At 50.8% G+C, this 17,593-nt stretch overlaps 1 protein-coding gene across 1 annotated transcript in view; it reads left to right on the top strand.

The window, feature by feature from the left end:
- WNT5B (Wnt family member 5B) overlaps positions 1-17,593 on the top strand; it is a 69,321-nt gene that overhangs the window by 47,096 nt on the left and 4,632 nt on the right. Inside the window, exons 2-4 of the mRNA XM_082757445.1 lie at positions 5,700-5,848; positions 6,487-6,734; positions 12,504-12,796. Coding sequence (XP_082613571.1) covers positions 5,700-5,848; positions 6,487-6,734; positions 12,504-12,796 — 690 coding nt within the window. The remainder of the gene's footprint in view (positions 1-5,699; positions 5,849-6,486; positions 6,735-12,503; positions 12,797-17,593) is intronic.

Here is a 17,593-nt window from a genome sequence, read left to right as displayed (position 1 = left end):
GGAAGAGCCGATCATTAATGTTATTCTCATTAGACTGGACTTTGTAAGAACGTCTTTGAAGATGAATAGGAAGGAGAGAGAAATTAAATCTGATTAGAATTTATTCCATGGCTTACTGTTTCCTTTGGAAAGGCGTGTATCGAGCTTTGCTGGTAATGATTTAATAAAAGGAGCTGACAGGAGGCTGTTGATGCAAGTCGGATGGATCCGGTCCCTCTGACCTATGTTGAGGTCCAGGGCTGAGCAGTAACTGTGTTTCCCCCTGGCCTTTCACTCCCAGGCAGCTAAGAACCACAGCAGCAGCTGATCTGTGTTTTAAATTCTCAACTGCCTTTGCCAGTTAATGTAATTATTCCAGAGCGTGGGACACGCTGAAAAGGAAAATATACTCGGAGCAAAAATGAGGTCCAGACCTGTGGGATGCAGAGATGTAGATCCTTTTGGGAGGGACTGGGGGAGCCACACAGCGCCTTGGGGAGGATGAAGGGTGCTCTGTGCTTCACAAGGTCAGGGTACGCTTAAAGTCACCCAGCTGTTGCCTTCCCCTGGCCTGTTCTGAAACCTCTGCAGAGAGGTGGCTTTGACTTGTCTTGCCATTCACTGCGAAGTTGCTTGTGCTGTTGGAGAACTTTGTCCTGTTGTCCTGCCTGACTTTCAAGGAGGACCAACATACCTGTTTGTAGGCACCATAAGCTGAGCCCTGGCCTCCTGGGTCTGCTCCGAGGAGCCTGGGGAGCTCTGAAGGAGAAATTATTTGGGTGAATTAAGGAGCTGAGATGGGGTGTCTATCTGGCAAGTAGACCGTGACATTGCATGCATGGTAAATAAGCCACGGAACAGCCATCAGATAATACTTACTCCTTTATTTAAATACATGCATTTGTAAGATTATGGCTACGTGTAGTGGAGCTTGTCTAATTTCATACAGGCTTGTCCGTGTAAATAAATGACAGTAGGAAGGTTTTGGTTTGACATCAAAGGCTATTTGATGCAGCCCTATACACTCCGGGATTCTGAAAGTTGTGGGAACAAAAAGGGCAAAATTTGGGCCAAACCCAGTCTCAGCCACGAGGCATTGCAGCTGAGTGAAGCTGATCTTGCCTCAGCACAGGCAGCTGCTGCGGGTGCTCCACAGGTCGCAGCTGAGTCTCGTGCACCTTCCTGTGGACCACCGGGTGCAGGTCTCCAGCAGCCAGGCTGGCTTAATGAGAAGCTGTTTTTACATCTTCTGGTTTCAAATGGTAGAAAGATTTAACACCTGGCCTCTTCTGTTGTTTTTGATACTTCTGCTTTTCTTGCTGCCTTCCTCCCTTCTTGCTCTCCTTGGCCCGTCCCTTCAGGGACGGCTGTCACCGGGGCTGTGAGCCTGGCAGGTATATCTTGGCATTTGTGCCCTACACGGCGCGGTGGCCGTCAGACCGAATGTCATTGGTCCGGGGAGGCATGGAAAAATGAAAGAGCAAGGTAGCGGTGAAAGGAAATCTGGATCTGTCAGCAGGGGTGACAGGTGATGAGATGCAGAAGAAGGTAGCACATGAGCACGTCAGAAGATAAAACCGAGCTCGTAAGTACCGAAAGAAACAAGCGGGGCATAGACAGGAATAATCTGCCCTTCCAGCGGAGACAGACGGTGTGCAACAAGTCAATGTCAAGACAAAGAGGCAGGCCTGAAGGACTGATGTGCTGGGGTGCTTTGAGGAGGTTTTATCACACCATCTGTAACGCCCCAGCTGGGCCTGGGCCTGCAGAGGTGACTCTAGCTGCTGGTTTAAGTAATAATTGTGATACAAATGAAGTAGCACGTTTAGGTCAGCAAATGTGGGAAAAATCAGCATGGTGGCACAGTGCTAAGGGTCAGCAGCAGGGGAGCAGAACAGATCCCAAACAAGCATGGGGAGGGGGATAAAAGATGGTGTGGGCTCCTGGGTGAAAGCTGCAATTTAGCTGCAAGGGATTTCTTAAAAAAAAAATAAAATCTACACTCCCTCTAGAACTGGTTGAGCTGAATGGGCAGGTGTGTGACTTTAATGAGATTCCTGAAGTCTTAGTAAGACCTGTGGTTAAAACCAAGCCTGGCTGCCAGAAGCAGACATGTGGCAGGGCAGTGCGGTGCATCTCTTGGTGCTGTCAACGCCTGAGTCCCCGGCGCAGAAACAGAGGGCAGGGACTGACACATGTAAACCCTCCTTCCTGGGAATGGTTCCCTACGCATCTCTACTGGCTCCTCAAGTAGACGAGACTCTACTTAAGTGAATATTTTTCCCATCTTGAGTAAGTGCCTTATGTCAGCCTAGAGGGAGAGAGCAGTGAATGTTTCTGGATGCACTGGATGTTGCAAGGCATGAGAAACAGGCATTGAACCACAGTCAAGTTGCAAAAATAAACAGGAACTTGAAAGAGGCTCTTGATCATAACAGGAAGAATGCATGTCCAGTTCTCCCCAGTCTGGGAGAAACTGGGCCAGATGCAGAAATGGCGAGCATTTACGTTGCATGGAAAGAGACGTGCATTTTCCTTCAGCTCTCCATACAGCACTCGGTAAAGGTCTGTGTGGCACTTGGGGACATCCCAAACTTAAAAAAACCCACTAAGTATAGCACAAGGAGTTTGCGTGAATAACTCTCCGTTTCCAATTTATCGGGGCTGTCTTCCAGGGTTCAACTTTTTCACAGTCTGCCAAATCTTTGGGAATGATCTCATGGACGCGACCTCCCATTCTTTCCTGGAGCCTTGCAGCTTCGCTTGGGCGCACGCGGCACGAACCGCGTTGGGAAAGTGGCGGTCGTTCTCCAGCCGCGTCAGCGTGACTTTCAAAACTTGACGCGCCAGCTTCACACATGGCTGTCGCCTCTGAAAATTGAACAAACAGGGACACTAATTTTAGGCAGCACGGGAGACGGTTGCCTAGGGCAGCAGGGGCTTGAATGCAGCAGGGTGCCAAGGCTTTGCTGAGGTGCAGGCTTGTTGGTACTGCTGCTTGCTCTGAGGGGGGATCGTCAGACCTTCACCCCGAGGGCTGAGGTTCATGTCCCCTCTGCAGGTGACAGCTCCATGTTTGATGATCCTCAGTGCTCTGGGTGCGAGCATCAGACAAAAAGTGGGTTTGCCACCACCTTTGGGTGTGCCAGCCCCTCCCGAAGGGGTGGGGTGAGGCCTCTTCCAGCAGAAGCAATAGCAGCCAGTGGTTTTGGAGTCACAGCCTCCTTCCCCCGAACTCCCAAGTCCTGCTGGCCCTCCCAGCACCCCAGGCAGTCGTGGAGGATCACCCACCTCTCCTGCCTGGCACCTCGCTGGCCCTCTTCATCTCAGCCCCCCAGCACCCTCCTGCCCCTCAGCCCTCTTCTTTGCCAAATTTCGCTGATGTCTCCCACCCAGCCTTGCTTTGGCAAACACCTTTGCCAAAGCTGTTAGAATCAGCCCTGCGTTGGGGCTTGAAAAGTAACTCAGGCCTTTTATTTATAAAACCGAAATCTCATTTTAAAGACTTGCAGGGCGGGTAGAAACAGAAAGCAGCGAGGTAGGGGGATCAATGGCATTCTTCAGACCGCCGGCCGAATACTTCGCAGCTTTTGGTTTTGGTTTGGAAGCTGCTGGCTGAGGCAAAATGCCTGCAACAACACCTCACCTGCTATTACCACTTTATCTGGAGTCATAAACACGGTCAGTGAAGAAATTATTTCCAGGACCTTGAAGACGACTCACTTCCGTAACCCACAGCCACTCTTGCCAGCGGCAGACTCGAGCAGGAATTCAGTTTCAGACATTTTCCACTGAAGCATCTCCTTCAGTTGCCGCCTTTGACAGGATATTAGCTTGGCTGGATAAGTGATCTTATCCCATACAGCAATTTTTGTGTCTCATGTTTCAAGATAAGACGGAAACATGCTTTGCTTGTGCTTGTTGGTGGTCAGGGCACTGCTAGTAGTATTCGCAGCGCTTTGCTGTTGTTAATCATCAGCTGCCTTCGAATATTAATAACTGAGATATTTATTTAGTGCCGTGTGTTTCTAGACCAGGCTCCATGTGAGCATCTCACGGGCTTTACTGAAGGGTTTCCAGTCCCACGACGCCCCAGTGCTGTGGGCTGACCATGGCAGCTGGTGGTACATCCACGTTGTGCTCTGTAAGGATCGGGAAGCACATGGGCAGGTGCCATGTGGCATTCCTGCCCGGCAGGGACACGGGACGCCTCGCTGCTCCTCGCTCCTTTCTCAGTACCCATGAGGAGACGTGGCGAGGGCGAAGCTCGGAGGTACACCTCTCCCGTCGTGTCTTTTATTTACATCGTGCATCTTGTGTCTGTGCGTGAGACAGCGAGGGCTTTGTCTCTGTGTTTTGTTTTGTTTTTCGCCCTAATCCTCCCTTCTGGCTGTGTTGAAATGGAAAGGTGGCACGCGCTCTTCTCCGCCAGCGAAAAGATTTTCTGTATCCGAGGCTGGCTTGGAAATTCTTTAGGTGACATCACGCCGTGTCTGTGCAGACTCATTGTTTGTCATGGAAAAGCCATTCATCCATACACAACTTCCTTCCTCCCCAGACTCCCAGAGATAAACTTTCCATTCTGCCTGTTCCCTATAGAAACAGACCCCAAACACGTATGCCTGGCTACGCACACAGACACCTCGCCATCCCTCCGCCACGCTGGGGGCTGTGGGAGGAGGGAGAGGGAGGCTACCCAAGATGTGAATAAAGTCACCCTGTTTTCCTCGGCCGTGGATCCTGCTGTGCCCGAGCGGCAAAGCTCCCCTCCCGCGGAGGCAGCGGGTCACACAAGGCTTTTTTTGTCCCGTGGCTCATTCTGGCGCCGGCGGCCGCACATCTGCCTGCCAGGTGAGGTGGCCACCAGCTGCAGGTACAGCACATCTGGACGGGGCAGGCAGCAGCGGGTTGTGCCGCGAACAAACGCCGCGATTCCACCGTGGCGGGCGCGAGGAATTCGATAGAAAATATACTTGGGCAGCACGAGCTGCTGAGCCTGATGATTCACGTCTCGGGCGGCGTTGATGGGGAGAAATGAAAGAAAGGGCTGGGCGCTGCTCGCGGCTCTCGGGCCACGCAGGAGGGGATCCCCGGGGACCCCCGCATCCAGCTGTGGTCACCACGGCGGGGGGGAGGCTGCCTGGGGATGGTGTGGGTGCAGCCGTGTCCCTCGAGGTCCCCAGTGGGATGAGCAGAGAGGGGAGTAGGGGCGAGAGGAGCCTTTGAAGCCTTCCTCTCTCCCACCTCCCCTTGTCCCTAAGGCCATCAGGCGGAGCTGCCGGCCCCTGGCCCCTCACCCTGCCCGGGGGGCGCAGGGCTGGGGGTGCCGTGTGTGTGTCTGTGTGTAGGGGGGCGACATTTCCGAGCCGCCCCCTGCATTACAAAGGCGGCGGGGCCGCTTTGATGCTCCCCGACGGCTCCTCGCACACCTGCCGCCGAGGGGCACCGGCGGGGAGGGGGGGAGGGAGAGGGGGGGGCACATCAAAGCCGGCCACCACCCCCATCCCAAAAACCAAAAATCCCCCCCAAAACCCCACACATCTCCCCCCCTTGAGCGGCCCCGGCTCGTCGGGGGCTGCCGTCGGGGGGGCGCGGCCGGGGGAGGGGGCGGCGGGGCGGGCCGGGGGGCGGCCGCCGGCGGCAGGGGGCCGTGCTCGCCGCGCCCCCGCCGCACGCAGGCCCCGCTGCAGGGCTTCTCCTCGGCTCCTCTCCCTCCGCAGGGCGCCCCGTCCCGGCGGCAGGCTCCGCGGGGGCTGCCCCAGAGCCGCCGGAGCCCCCCGCAGCCCACCATGACGGGGCCGAGGCTGGCGCTCGCCGCCGCGCTCCTCTGCAGCTGCACCTCGCCGGTGGCCGACGCCAGCTCCTGGTGGTGAGTTTTTTTTGGGGGGCAGCCCCAAAATGGTTTTGTCCCCGGGTTGGGGGGCCGGGGGTGGGAGTTGTCCCAGGGAGGGGGGCTTGGCTGGGGAAGTTGGCTGCTGGCTCCGTCCCGGGTTGCTCTCGCTGCTGCTCGCTTCTTGCGAGGTCCCCCCCCCCCCTCCCTCTCCAGCCCCTTCCCTGGGTTTTGGGGAGGTGGGACGCGGCCCCTCTCCCGCAGGAGTTTCAAGGGGGGCTTTGTGCGGGGCTCTGGGCGAGGCGTAAGGAGAGGCTGGGTAAGGTTTCCGAGCCGCTGCCAAAAAGCAGCCGCGGAGCCCCTTCCCCGAACCAGCGGGAACCTCCCCGGGCTGGAGGCATCGCCCATCGGCGGTCCCGCACGAAGCGGCAGCCCGCTTTCCCCTCCTGCAGAGAAAAGAGCCGAGCTTTCCCTCTTGCTCCCCTTCCCCATCCCGGCTGGTTCAATTTGGGTTTGGAAGGAGCCCGTGCTTCCCTCCTGAGCAAGGCTCGTGCCTGGCAGAGCACGGAGGGAGGCAGCTGACAGCCGAAACGCGGCCGGCCTTTGGGAGCTTGGCTGGGGAAAGGTGCTGGGGCCTCCCCCAGCAGCCCCCGTTGGACGCCCTTCTCTCCTCGCAGGTCTTTGGCCATGAACCCCATCCAGAGGCCCGAGATGTACATCATCGGCGCCCAGCCCGTCTGCAGCCAGCTGCCGGGGCTCTCCCCCGGGCAGCGCAAGCTGTGCCAGCTCTACCAGGAGCACATGGTGTTCATCGGCGAGGGGGCCCGCAGCGCCATCAAGGAGTGCCAGTACCAGTTTCGGCAGCGCAGGTGGAACTGCAGCACGGTGGACAACACCTCCGTCTTCGGGCGGGTCATGAAGATAGGTAGGAGCGCCCCGCGTGGGACCCACGGCGGTGGGGGCACGCTGGGTGTCCCCCTGCAGCTTTCTCCCTTCCTTTGAATGTGCGTTTGGGAGCCAAGCCCCGTTAGCACTGCTCCTAAAGCTCCCTTTAAGGAGCTTTTCCATGCCCTGGTGCTGCCCGCACCTGAGCGGAGGCAGCAGCACACCTGAGCCGCAGCTGGGGCAGGGGGCATCTCCCCTGGGGGGGCCGTGGGGAGGTGAGGACGAGGGGGCTGCTTTTGTTCCCTGTGCTTGCTGAGAGGTAGGGAGGGAAGAAGCTGGAGCCAGGAACAATGGACCCACGTTATCGTCCCCAGCATCTGGAGTGCCCTTGGACGGGGAATGCAGCCCTGAGATGTGGGAAATATGGACTCCCCAGCTTGGGATCTCTCCCCTCCTCCCTTTTCTGCTGTTTTCTGTGTAAACCGAAGGGATTTTTATAATTCCTGCCCTGCTGGCCGAAAGAGGCGCATTGACAGGCCATTGCTGCACTTGAATTGAGGTGTGACCTAGCTGCATTGTCCCGGCTCCTTTTGAAATGCAATCATCTGATGGCAAGAAACTGAGAAATCCGGGCTCGGTTTGATGTGTCCGACAGCCAGGACAATAAAGAAAAGGTGTTAAAACAGCCGCTTACACACACACGCACACGCACCAGCCTTTGTGTGAGGGGGTTTTGTTTCCCACCCACAAAGCTCTCAATGAAGAATCCAGGGCCAGCACTATTCCTCACTTGTAAAGTCGGGGAAAACACTTAATAGGGGATGGAAAAAAAGACCTCCTGCGGCCCCAGCTGCCCCCAGCGTTGCTTGCACCTTTTTGGCCTCACTCTCAAAAAGCAGCACGGGGAGCAGAACACCCGGAGATGCATCTTTAATGCCTCTGGGGCATCGGGGCAATAGGGCACTGGGGCAACCGAGTCCTGTGATCACTTCCATTCGCTCCTGAAATGATGTGTCATCATCCTGGAGAATTTCAGGGGCTTTCCTGCACGTGCTGCTCTGTCTCTCAGAATCCCTAATCCAGCCCGTTGGAGCCGTTCAATTCCTCCCCTCCTGCCCATCTGTCCAGCTCACACCCCAACAAATCCCTGCTTCTCTGGGATGCTCCCCTGGGAAGTGCTGTTTCCTGACACATACTTTCAGCTGCTGACACACATCCAAGGCATCTGCGCATCCTTGATCTCTTGCTGCCTGATACCAAGGGTGGTGGCCAGATGAGGCTCTGTGCAATCCCAGGCTGTTAGAACTCGTGCTTCAGGGCACAAACACTGAAATTTCAGCCACCAGAGGAAAAGGACAGCAAATACCCCTCCATCTCTCCCTGCTGGCGTCCCTCCCTCCCATATAACTTAACATCCCAAAAAACAGGGCACACACAGTTCAGATTCCCAAAGAGATCCTATTGACCCCACAAGGATGCATGAAAAGAGCAAACCTCATCCTCTTCCTCAGTACCTTCCTGCAGCCCCAGCTAGGTCCGATGGATAAGTTCAAACCTGAAAAACAGAAAGAGGAAAAAAAAAAAAAAAAGGAAGTAAGTGTGATCTGAAGGGAAAATAAAGATCAGAGCTGGAGGATGAAAAGCAGTCAGGAAGAATCAGCGGGTGTATGAGAAGAAGAGAAGAGCATGGATATTAGAAGACAGATGATAGTTCCTTTTTAAAATGGATTTGATGCCATTAGCTTAAATTGAGATTCGGGGTTTGATGAGGAAGGAGGTGTTGTGGTTATGTGGTGGCTGTGTCCAGTAGTCCTGCTGTTTGGTTTGTGCGTGTGCACGCCTGTTTGCTAGGAGGACTGTTGGACCTCTGGCAGGGATCTGCTGATGGTGGTGTCTGTGAGGCGATGGCCTGTGGTTGCCCCTGTTCCAAAACCTATCCTAGCAAGGAGTTTTGAACCTGGCTCCTCTAGACCCCCTACTTTGATCAGTCAGAGCATGTTCAGAAGGTGATGTTTGTTCTCCAGTGCAAGAAAATTGTCACCAAAGGTGGCCTGGAGTGTTAGATGGCTTATGAAGGTTCACCACTGTTGTCTAAGTCGGTGGTAAGTTGCTGCAAAGGGGGATGCTGCCTCTGGTTTTACTTTTTCTGAGTTTGTAATGGAGCATCGCTCGTCATTTCAGCAGGTCCATTTTCCACGCTAGCGAAGAAAAACCCTCTCAGTCTCTCAGGTCACGTCAGCTGTAAAGTCATTCTTCCCCGGGTTCATTCACACCGTGTGCCTGTCTCTTGTTTTCAACCCCTAAGCCCCAGTTCTGGACCACAGCCCTCTTGCTGTATGCTGTGCCAGCAGCACGAGAAGGGGCTGGAGACCAGAATATCTGCGAGAGTGCAAAGGCATGCCAGAGAGACATGGAGAGGGGGGGAAGGAGATAAGGACCCAGAAGGTGTGCTGTGTGCCAACAACCTTAGGCTGCCCACCCACTGATGCAGGCATGGCATATGTTATGTGATTTCTTGAGCTGCTCTGGGTTGTGGGAGGGGAGGGGAGGAGAACCTGCCCTGGCCAAGTCCAAAGCCTGGGAGAAATTTGGGAGAGCGTTCACTCAGAAACCTGAAGATTGGTTTCCTTTCCACCTCACAGAGCTTGGCTCAGCTCGGAAATGGGAGACCTGCTTGGTCTGTGTTTAATCATTACACCTTCATTTTGTGCATTTTATAGAGGCGAGGCAGGCCAATGATAGAAAAAAAGTTCAGGGGCATCTGTAGCAGAAGTCAGCTGCTTTCTAACACTGATATTTCCTGGTGTTTGTATTATCGTCAGAATTGCCCTTAGCTTTTGGACATGCCCTCTGCCTTATTCAGTAACAATAGCTGCTGATGTACAAAAATTATCCTTCTGAAGTTGCTTCGTGTCCTGTCCATACAGATTTTAGACTGCATGTGTGTGTATATACACACCTATAAGTTACATAAAGATACAGTCCTAAATTCTGTGTTTATATGGGAGAAGACAGAGCATCCAAAAAGGTAGTGTTAGTATTTTCTTGGGGGAGAAGAGAATATGCAGCCTGTGATTTCCTTCAGCACAATCCTAAGTGCAAGACTGGGGTTTCCAGGTTAGTCCAGTCCTTTCTGGAGCCAAAGATTTTTATCTCTTCTGCCTTTTCAAATGCAAAAAGGAGAAAAGGAGTCATAAAAGACAGGACAAAGAGAAATAGTTTTCCTCGAGACAGGAAAACTTTAGGGAATTTAAAAAAAAATCATTTGAAACTGCATTTTTTCCATCAAAAAAAAAAATAGAGTAACACATTTTTGTCTCGTTCACTTCAGTCGCCCCTCTGGGGTCAGTCCTCCTCCCTTTTCCTTCTTCCAGCTCTGGAAGGTCGGGCGGCAGGCGGAGGAGGGCAGCAGAGCCCCGTGCTCAGCCCGGCCGCCAGCCTCCCTTACCTGGCAGCACCAGGGCTGCAGCCCCGCCGGGGCACCCACTGTGCAGGACACCTTTGCTGTGACCGCAAGGTTAGGGAAAAACAGCACGGAGATGGCAGCGGGATGAGTTTCAAGAAGATGAGTTAATGTCCCAATGCTTTTTCAAGGCTGGGTGTGTGGCAGGAGAGCAGAGACAACACAGTGAGGGATCCAGCTGAAAGCTAGGATATATCAGCCCCCAGTTACCAGCTACAAATTTGCTTTGTATTAGCCTGGGATGCCATACACGGATCCGATCCTGCCTCCCAAACCAAAAGGACATCAGCTGAGCACCGTGGTTTGTTCCTCTTTGAGTGCAGCAAGGAGGGAAAACCACTGCTGCCAGCCTCCACGTCTGGGACGGGAATCGCAAGCAAGCCGTGAGGATCCTAAGCACCTGGAGTCACGCAGTCACTTTGAACAAAGTGCAGCCCTGGGAGCTCCTCTATGTGATGCAGGTCAAGTCAATGTGGAGGCTGGTATGGCCACAGGGCTCCCACCGCCCGGGCACAGGCTGGTAGTGGTACAGTGCACGTTGGGTGTTACCTTAACACTGCCCATAAGGTGCAAAAATCGACATTGGTTGCTGCAGAAAGACCACACGGCCCCTCTGAGCTGGATTATCTCAACTCGGAGTCACTCCTCTTTGCTTCTTGGACCAGGAAGGTTCTAGGGGCATAGTCCTCTTCCTTATGACCTGCTAGTGAGGTCCTCCCTTCAGTGCTGTGTGTCCCCTTGTGTTTGATCAGTCCTGGTGCACATGGCAGAAGCCCTTAGCATACAGCCCTCATTTAGGGAAAAATAAATAAATCCCAAGGTGTTCTGCAAGGTGAGTGCCGTTCACAGCCTTGCCTTTGTCTTGGGTCATTACCACTAAGCTGGTGATAAGGTGCTAATAATTGCAGATTGTCCGCACATGCAAATTGGAGCAGGAGCATACCAAAAGCATCAGCTGGGTCCTCCTGCTGGGGGAGCTGGCATTGAGCACAGGTGACAAACTGTTCTTAGGGCATCTGCCCTCTGAAGTCATCCTAATTTGCTCGAGAGCATCCAAAGGTCACCTCTTGCTGGGATTTGGTGTAGGTAGCTCTTCAGGATGGGGCTGCTTATTCCAATGAAGCTTTGGCAGTTGTTCCCTTTATCACCTGGAAGCGTGGTGACGCACGCGATGACTCTGGAGGTGTTGGTTTAGGTATTTATTGCAGCGTGTGGTGATAGTGCAGGTGTGGATTGCCTCCCCCCTCTCTGACCGCGGCACTGTGCTGCACGCTTGGCCTCGTGCCATGTTCTTGGCTAAGCTGGTGCCGCAGGCAGGCTGGGGCTGAACCAGGAATGGAGCAGGAGACCTGCTCCAGCTGCTCGGCTTGGCCTCTGAGCAGCACTGAGATGCACTCCAAGCAGGGCAGCCTCCCGTACACGTGCAAGCGGAAAGTCTTTTCATTTATTATTGGCTACATGGGAAAGTTTTACTCCTTCCAGCACTGCGGTTCTCTAGGTGTTGGGAGAGCCTCTGCCTTGGCGTTTCAGTGTAAAAATGGTTTCCTTCAGTTTATCTTGAATCAAGTCTCAGCTGGCCATGTTTAACCAACGTGAAACTAGATGAAGGTGAGGTGCCCATAAAAAGAGCTTGTCCTGGTTGGATTGAAGCAGTTACAGAGAGGTATCTGGCTGGCGGGGAGTGCTCCCCTTGCACCGCTCCAACCTCACCAGTTGTTCTCAACGATTTTTGGCAGGTTCAGTGGCAGCAGTTGCATTTTCAGCAAATGAATAACCCTCTTGTTGCTTGAGAGGTTCCTTCAGGTTAAAATTGGAGTGTGCTGAAGGGTTGACCTGAGGCAGAAGGGGGAAGGAGACTGAGCAGTCCCTGCCAGTGGTGGTGCTGTTTCTTTTGGGCAAGGCTCGGGGCTTCCATGGCTCTTATATGGACAAACATAAAATAATAAAGATAATAATGAGGAGCAGCACCTAAAAATTCATGGAGAACATGCTCTTCCCAAGGACACTTCTCCAGGCAGTATCAGGAATCTCAGCCCTTTCCCTGGTGTGTCTCAGAGTTGGTTTTGGTTTTGATCCTGGTCACGCACAAACTGCCAGCACTGGGCAGGCAATCGCCTGGGGCTGCTATTGTGGAGTGAAAACAACAGAGGGATGTGTTATGGCAGCTCCCCCTCTACCAGAGCAGGGTGGTTCTCCTATACTTGGCCACCCAGCTCGTTTTAATGCACTTTCTCATGGCACAGCACTTCCCGCTGTCCTTAGCGTGTCTGGTTGCATCTTGATGCGCGTTTTGTTTGCTAGAAGGGATTTGCCTGTTGTTAATTTCCTCCTTGCATCCTCCTGCAGGTAGCCGAGAGACTGCTTTCACCTACGCCGTCAGCGCCGCCGGGGTGGTGAACGCCATCAGCCGGGCCTGCCGTGAGGGAGAGCTCTCCAGCTGTGGCTGCAGCCGGACTGCCCGGCCCAAGGACTTGCCCCGAGACTGGCTGTGGGGCGGCTGCGGGGATAACGTGGAGTACGGGTACCGCTTCGCCAAGGAGTTTGTGGATGCCAAGGAGCGGGAGAAGAACTACGTGAGGGGCTCGGAGGAGCAGGCGCGCATGCTGATGAACTTGCAGAACAACGAGGCTGGTCGCAGGGTAAGACTGACCCTTCCCTGTTTTGGAGGGGCAGAAGCAGAGGTTATGGGGTAGCTGGATGCCATGTTCCTTGGAGGTTTGGCAAGGGACAGTCCAGCCATCCCCCAATAACTCCCTTGAAACAGTGTATGGTCTCATTTCCTCCGTTTTTTACAAGTAGCACAGACAATGCACATTATGATGTTCCAGCTCTAAAGGCTGGCTTCCATAGACAGCTAAAGCCTGTGAATTTGGGGTCTTTTGAGATACTGGATGGCACGTGTGCAGGCATGTAATCCCTTACTAAATAAACCAGGTGCTCTCACAGACCACTTTCCAGGTCTAAGTCTCAGAAATGTGCTTCCCAGAGCGGCCAAAAGGACAGGGCAATGGTAAAAAGGACAGTCTGTTGGCAGGTGGAGTTTTTTTCTACTGCCATCATTAAGATTTTGGGGTATATAAGGCCAGAAGCAAACATTGAATCAAGCTGCCTGGCTGTCTCTTAAACTTACACCTTGCTCAGACACCTTGATATTGGCAAAATAAATAATTTGCACCGAGGCAACAGACCTTTTCTGAGAAGATGCATAGTTTTGATCTGCAGACCTCTAGAGATGGAGAATCCATCACCTCCTTTTGTAGAATGCTACTGTCATTAATCATCCTCGCTCTTTCAACACTGTACATCATTGCAATTTAAATTTATCCAGCAGCAGCTTCCAGTCGGTTCTTTTTCTGACTTGTACAGATAGATTGAAAAACCCCTTGGTAAACAGAATCTCCTCTCCATAGAAATATTTATCTGCTGTGGTTTATTCACCACTCTGTTTTGACAAACTAAGTTGAGAACTTAAGTGTTTCTCGCTTGCAGATGTTTTCAACAGTCATCAAATCATTTTTCCATCACTTCAGTGTACCCTTTCCAGTTCCCACATCCTTTAAAATTCAGATACCAAAATTACCCGTCAAGTTCTGGTACTGGTCTCAATGATGCCGTAAACATAGGTGAAGTTGTCCCCTTCAGTGTCTGTGCATTTGCTTTTCATGCAATTCCTCCTTCTGTAATTAACAGCCTGCAAGGTGTAGCATCATTCATATGCAGTACAGCTCTGTAATCCTGCTTCTTTCCAAATGCAGGACAGAAATGCCTAAATGTTTTTGCTTTCTCCACAGAATGTTTAAGAATTTTATCATTCCTCTCTAGTAGCAAGCTGTTCTAGAGTTAATTTTTTTTCTAATCCATATTAAAAAATCCTATTAGATGTACTTAGCCTTGCTCTTTTACACATTCTTAACTAATATCCTTAGTTTCCTTAGCAATTTTATGCCATTTCTAACTTCTAATTGTTACTGAATTATCTTCCCCTTTCCCATTCATGTGTTGCTTCTCTGCATATAATTTCAGCTTCCTTTTGCCACCTAAGATGTTTGCTCTGGTTTTTGATTGTGGAATTGATGTGTCAGGTTGAGGCTCTGCACATACTCCAAACTCCTTTTGCAAAATCAAACTGAGGTAAACATGCAGGAGGTGGAACATGGTGGACTTGAAAGCTCTGGAACTCAGTGGTTTTTGGTTAGGGTATTTATGTATTTATTTTTTATTTATTTAGGCTTGGGAGGGCAGAAGGTCAGCGTTTCCTTAGGAAGGATGACCATCCCTCCATGGAATAGTAGCCTAAATGGGATGTTCTTTGCTGCATTACGTACTTTGAACATCTTGTATGTCTGGAGTCATGAACTTGGATTACTACAAAAAAATGTCCCATGTAAAATAGTTTGAGGGATGGCTAAACTGTTAGTAACGCCTTACTCAGAAGATCACATTAGAAGATACTTGCTCTGCAGCATGGCTGAAACATCACCATGTCTTGTTATTCTTGTTATACAAGGAAGAAACCGAGCTGTGATTTCTAACTATGGCATGGTTTTAGATAGAAGAAAGCTTTGTCCTTTTTTAGGGATGCAGCTAAATCCAGTTCTGTCCCGCCTTTACTACAGTGCAGAAAGTTGAATAAGCTGTGCTTGGGGTGCTACAGTGCACATGCTTCTCTGGGCTCTGCAGACGAGACCCTCAAGGTGATTTCTTTGTCTCCAGTTAGTGCAGGACCTGGACGAAAGCTTTCCTAAGGGCCCAGCAAAAGACAATGTTATTTCAAGGTTGGTTTTGGTAGACGCTGAGAACAGATGCCCATAGAAAATAACCTTAGATTAGACGAACAGCAGTCATTTTAGATTAAATTGAATGGAACTATAAACCAGTGTGTAATTAAGCTGGTGGATTAACAAACTCTGATAAACTAAGGGAGCCGGTTAGTAAACTCAGCTGAAGAGCTCAATGTGGAGGAGGTCTGGAACTTTTTCAAGTCAAAGATGCTAAAGCCATTACAATTGTGCATGCCAAGCAAGAGGAAAAAGCTTGTAGGAAGAATATCCAGACCTCACTGAATGAATAACTACCACAGAGAAGCTGTTAGGAATAGACTGAGAGCTTACTAAGAATGGGGGAAAAAAAAGAACCGATAGCAAATAAATAACAAAATGCTCTGTCTTAGAGGTCAAGAAGCGTAAAGATGAAGTGAGAACAGTAAAAAGCAAGCTGAGTCAGACCTTGCAAAGGGTAGTAACAGAAATAGCAAAAGGTTTTTTTAGCTTAGTAAATTGGAAAAGATGGGAAGAGAAAAGACTGCTGTTCAGCGAGAATGGGGCTGAGTTTAAAGACAGAGTAGTTTTGGTCCCTGAAGTAAAGGAGTGCTTTACCTGGGGCTTCAAGCTAGAATGGGGTGTTGCTCGTGCCCTGTGTCTGCTGCACAGTGGAGATGTCTTTTTCTGTCCTCAGCACTCCTGCCTCGGGGAGTCAGTGCTTGCGCTGTAGATTTGTAAATCCCCCTGGGACTGTATTTTTGGGGAAAGCCAGGCAGGGTGCTCTGGGGGCAGGCAGTGGCTGATGATGCTGGCACCCTGTGGAGGTGAGGAAGGCATGAGGAGGCAGCTGTTGTGTTCAGACAGGTAGCACGGGTAGAGCTGAGCAGCAAGTACTGAAGTTTGGGGCCAGCAGACCTGGGATGGGTGGGATTGTGCAGAGGGCTGCTGACAGAGAGGCATTTGGGATTGGATTGAATGATTCAGGTGGGAGTCAACCGGTAGCAGCAAAGAGTTGGAAGAATGGAGGGCTCTGGAATAAGTGGGACTAAGATGTTGGGGTGGATTGAGTGCATCAAGATTTTGGGGGTAGGGAGGAATGGAGATGCTGGCATCAGGAAAGGAGATGAATATGAATTGATCTGGCCTGAGGCAGCTCCGAGATGGCATTGCTACAGGTTCCAGGGCTGTCTGGTCAAGATCATAATTTGGCCAGTACAGGGCAGCCTTCGCTCTTGTCTCTTAGAAATATGTTGACATGTCAGTGAAGGGAAATTGAAATTATTGTCACCAAGATGGAAACAAAAATCAGGAAGCTTGAAGCCCTCAAGTCACAGGGAGTGCCCATTTTTTTGTCTGGCACTCTGAAAGGGCTGGCACCTGGCAGCATGGGCAGCGTGACCTTGGCAGCATTTACACGAGGGTGCAGGGGAAAGGATAGTTCAGAAGAAAAGGCAAAAAGGGAAACAATTTGACAAGAATTTCTCAAAGATTGATCACTTGGTCATTTAGAACATCACTGATTTCCTGAAGGCAAACCAGATCCAATAGGTCTCGTTTAGATGATGATCTGTGAGACAATTTATGTGTTTCCCATGTGGAAACACGTGGTTAAGTTGGAAAAGATAAGGAAAAATACAGCAACTGTGGGATGAATGAGAAACTGGTTCAAGGGAAGATGTCAGTAAGTTGTGTGAAAAGATGCATATTGATCTTGACAGAGCTTAATTAGCAGAATTCTTCAAGGACTTGCTTGAAGGCCAACGCTTAATATTTTTGTTTCTTGGCCTTGACACAAGAGCTGGAATGGGACGATGAAATTTGCTGACAATGCAGAGGTGGAAGGTATTATGCATATAGAGGAGAATCTGAATTTTGTACAGCAACTAGTGACATCCAATAAAACAACATTAAAACCGTCATTTCAAGGTCTTGTGTGAAAAACTTTTTTAGTCATTAGGAAATAAGTAGAAAAGAGTTGGATGCAGCAGTCAGCTGCAGATGTAATGTGGCTCGTAAGGTGGCAAATATCCTAGAATGTACTAGGGAAAGTCTTTTTGAAAGACACAGGGGAATGTTAATGCCATTGTATTAAGATCTTGTAAGGCCCCAAAATATTGTATGCTCTCATATTCCCAAGTAAAATGACCTCAGACTAGAAAAGGGTTGTTATGGTTGACCCAAGGGATAAGAATCTTTTCTTAAGAAAGCAGGCTAGAATAGCTTGCCATGTTTAGCCTAGCGAAGTGAAAGCTGAGAGAGGATATGACTGATGTCTATGTTAGTGGGAGAACTAATAGGGAAGGAAAAGTACTTTTTAAGCAAAAGGCCAATTTGGCACAATGGCAAATGGGCATAAAGTGAATACATTTAGGCTGGGAATTAGAAAAAGATACTTTATCATTGAAACAGTGATCAGAATAATGGTGCCTGAAAACCAAATTGCTTTTAAAAGGGCACTCAGTACTTTTAAGGAAAACATTAGTTGAAGTGGTGCCTACAATAGCAAGAGATCGTACTTAGTAACCAAGAAGGCCCCGTCTAGTCCTACATTCCAAGATGTTAAGTTTTCATTTCTGAGATTCTGGTTTTGGGAGTAGGAAGATGCATCTGTAACTCCACATTCCTGAAAACGGTGCTGCAAGAAAAGGGTGAAGGAAGAAGACACAGCAGTGAGCA

The sequence above is a fragment of the Aythya marila genome, assembly GCF_965140915.1.
Source record: "Aythya marila genome assembly, chromosome: 1".
Taxonomy (NCBI): domain Eukaryota; kingdom Metazoa; phylum Chordata; class Aves; order Anseriformes; family Anatidae; genus Aythya; species Aythya marila.
The sequence above is the reverse complement of the archived record's forward strand: the minus strand, read 5'-3'. Positions and strand labels throughout refer to the sequence as shown.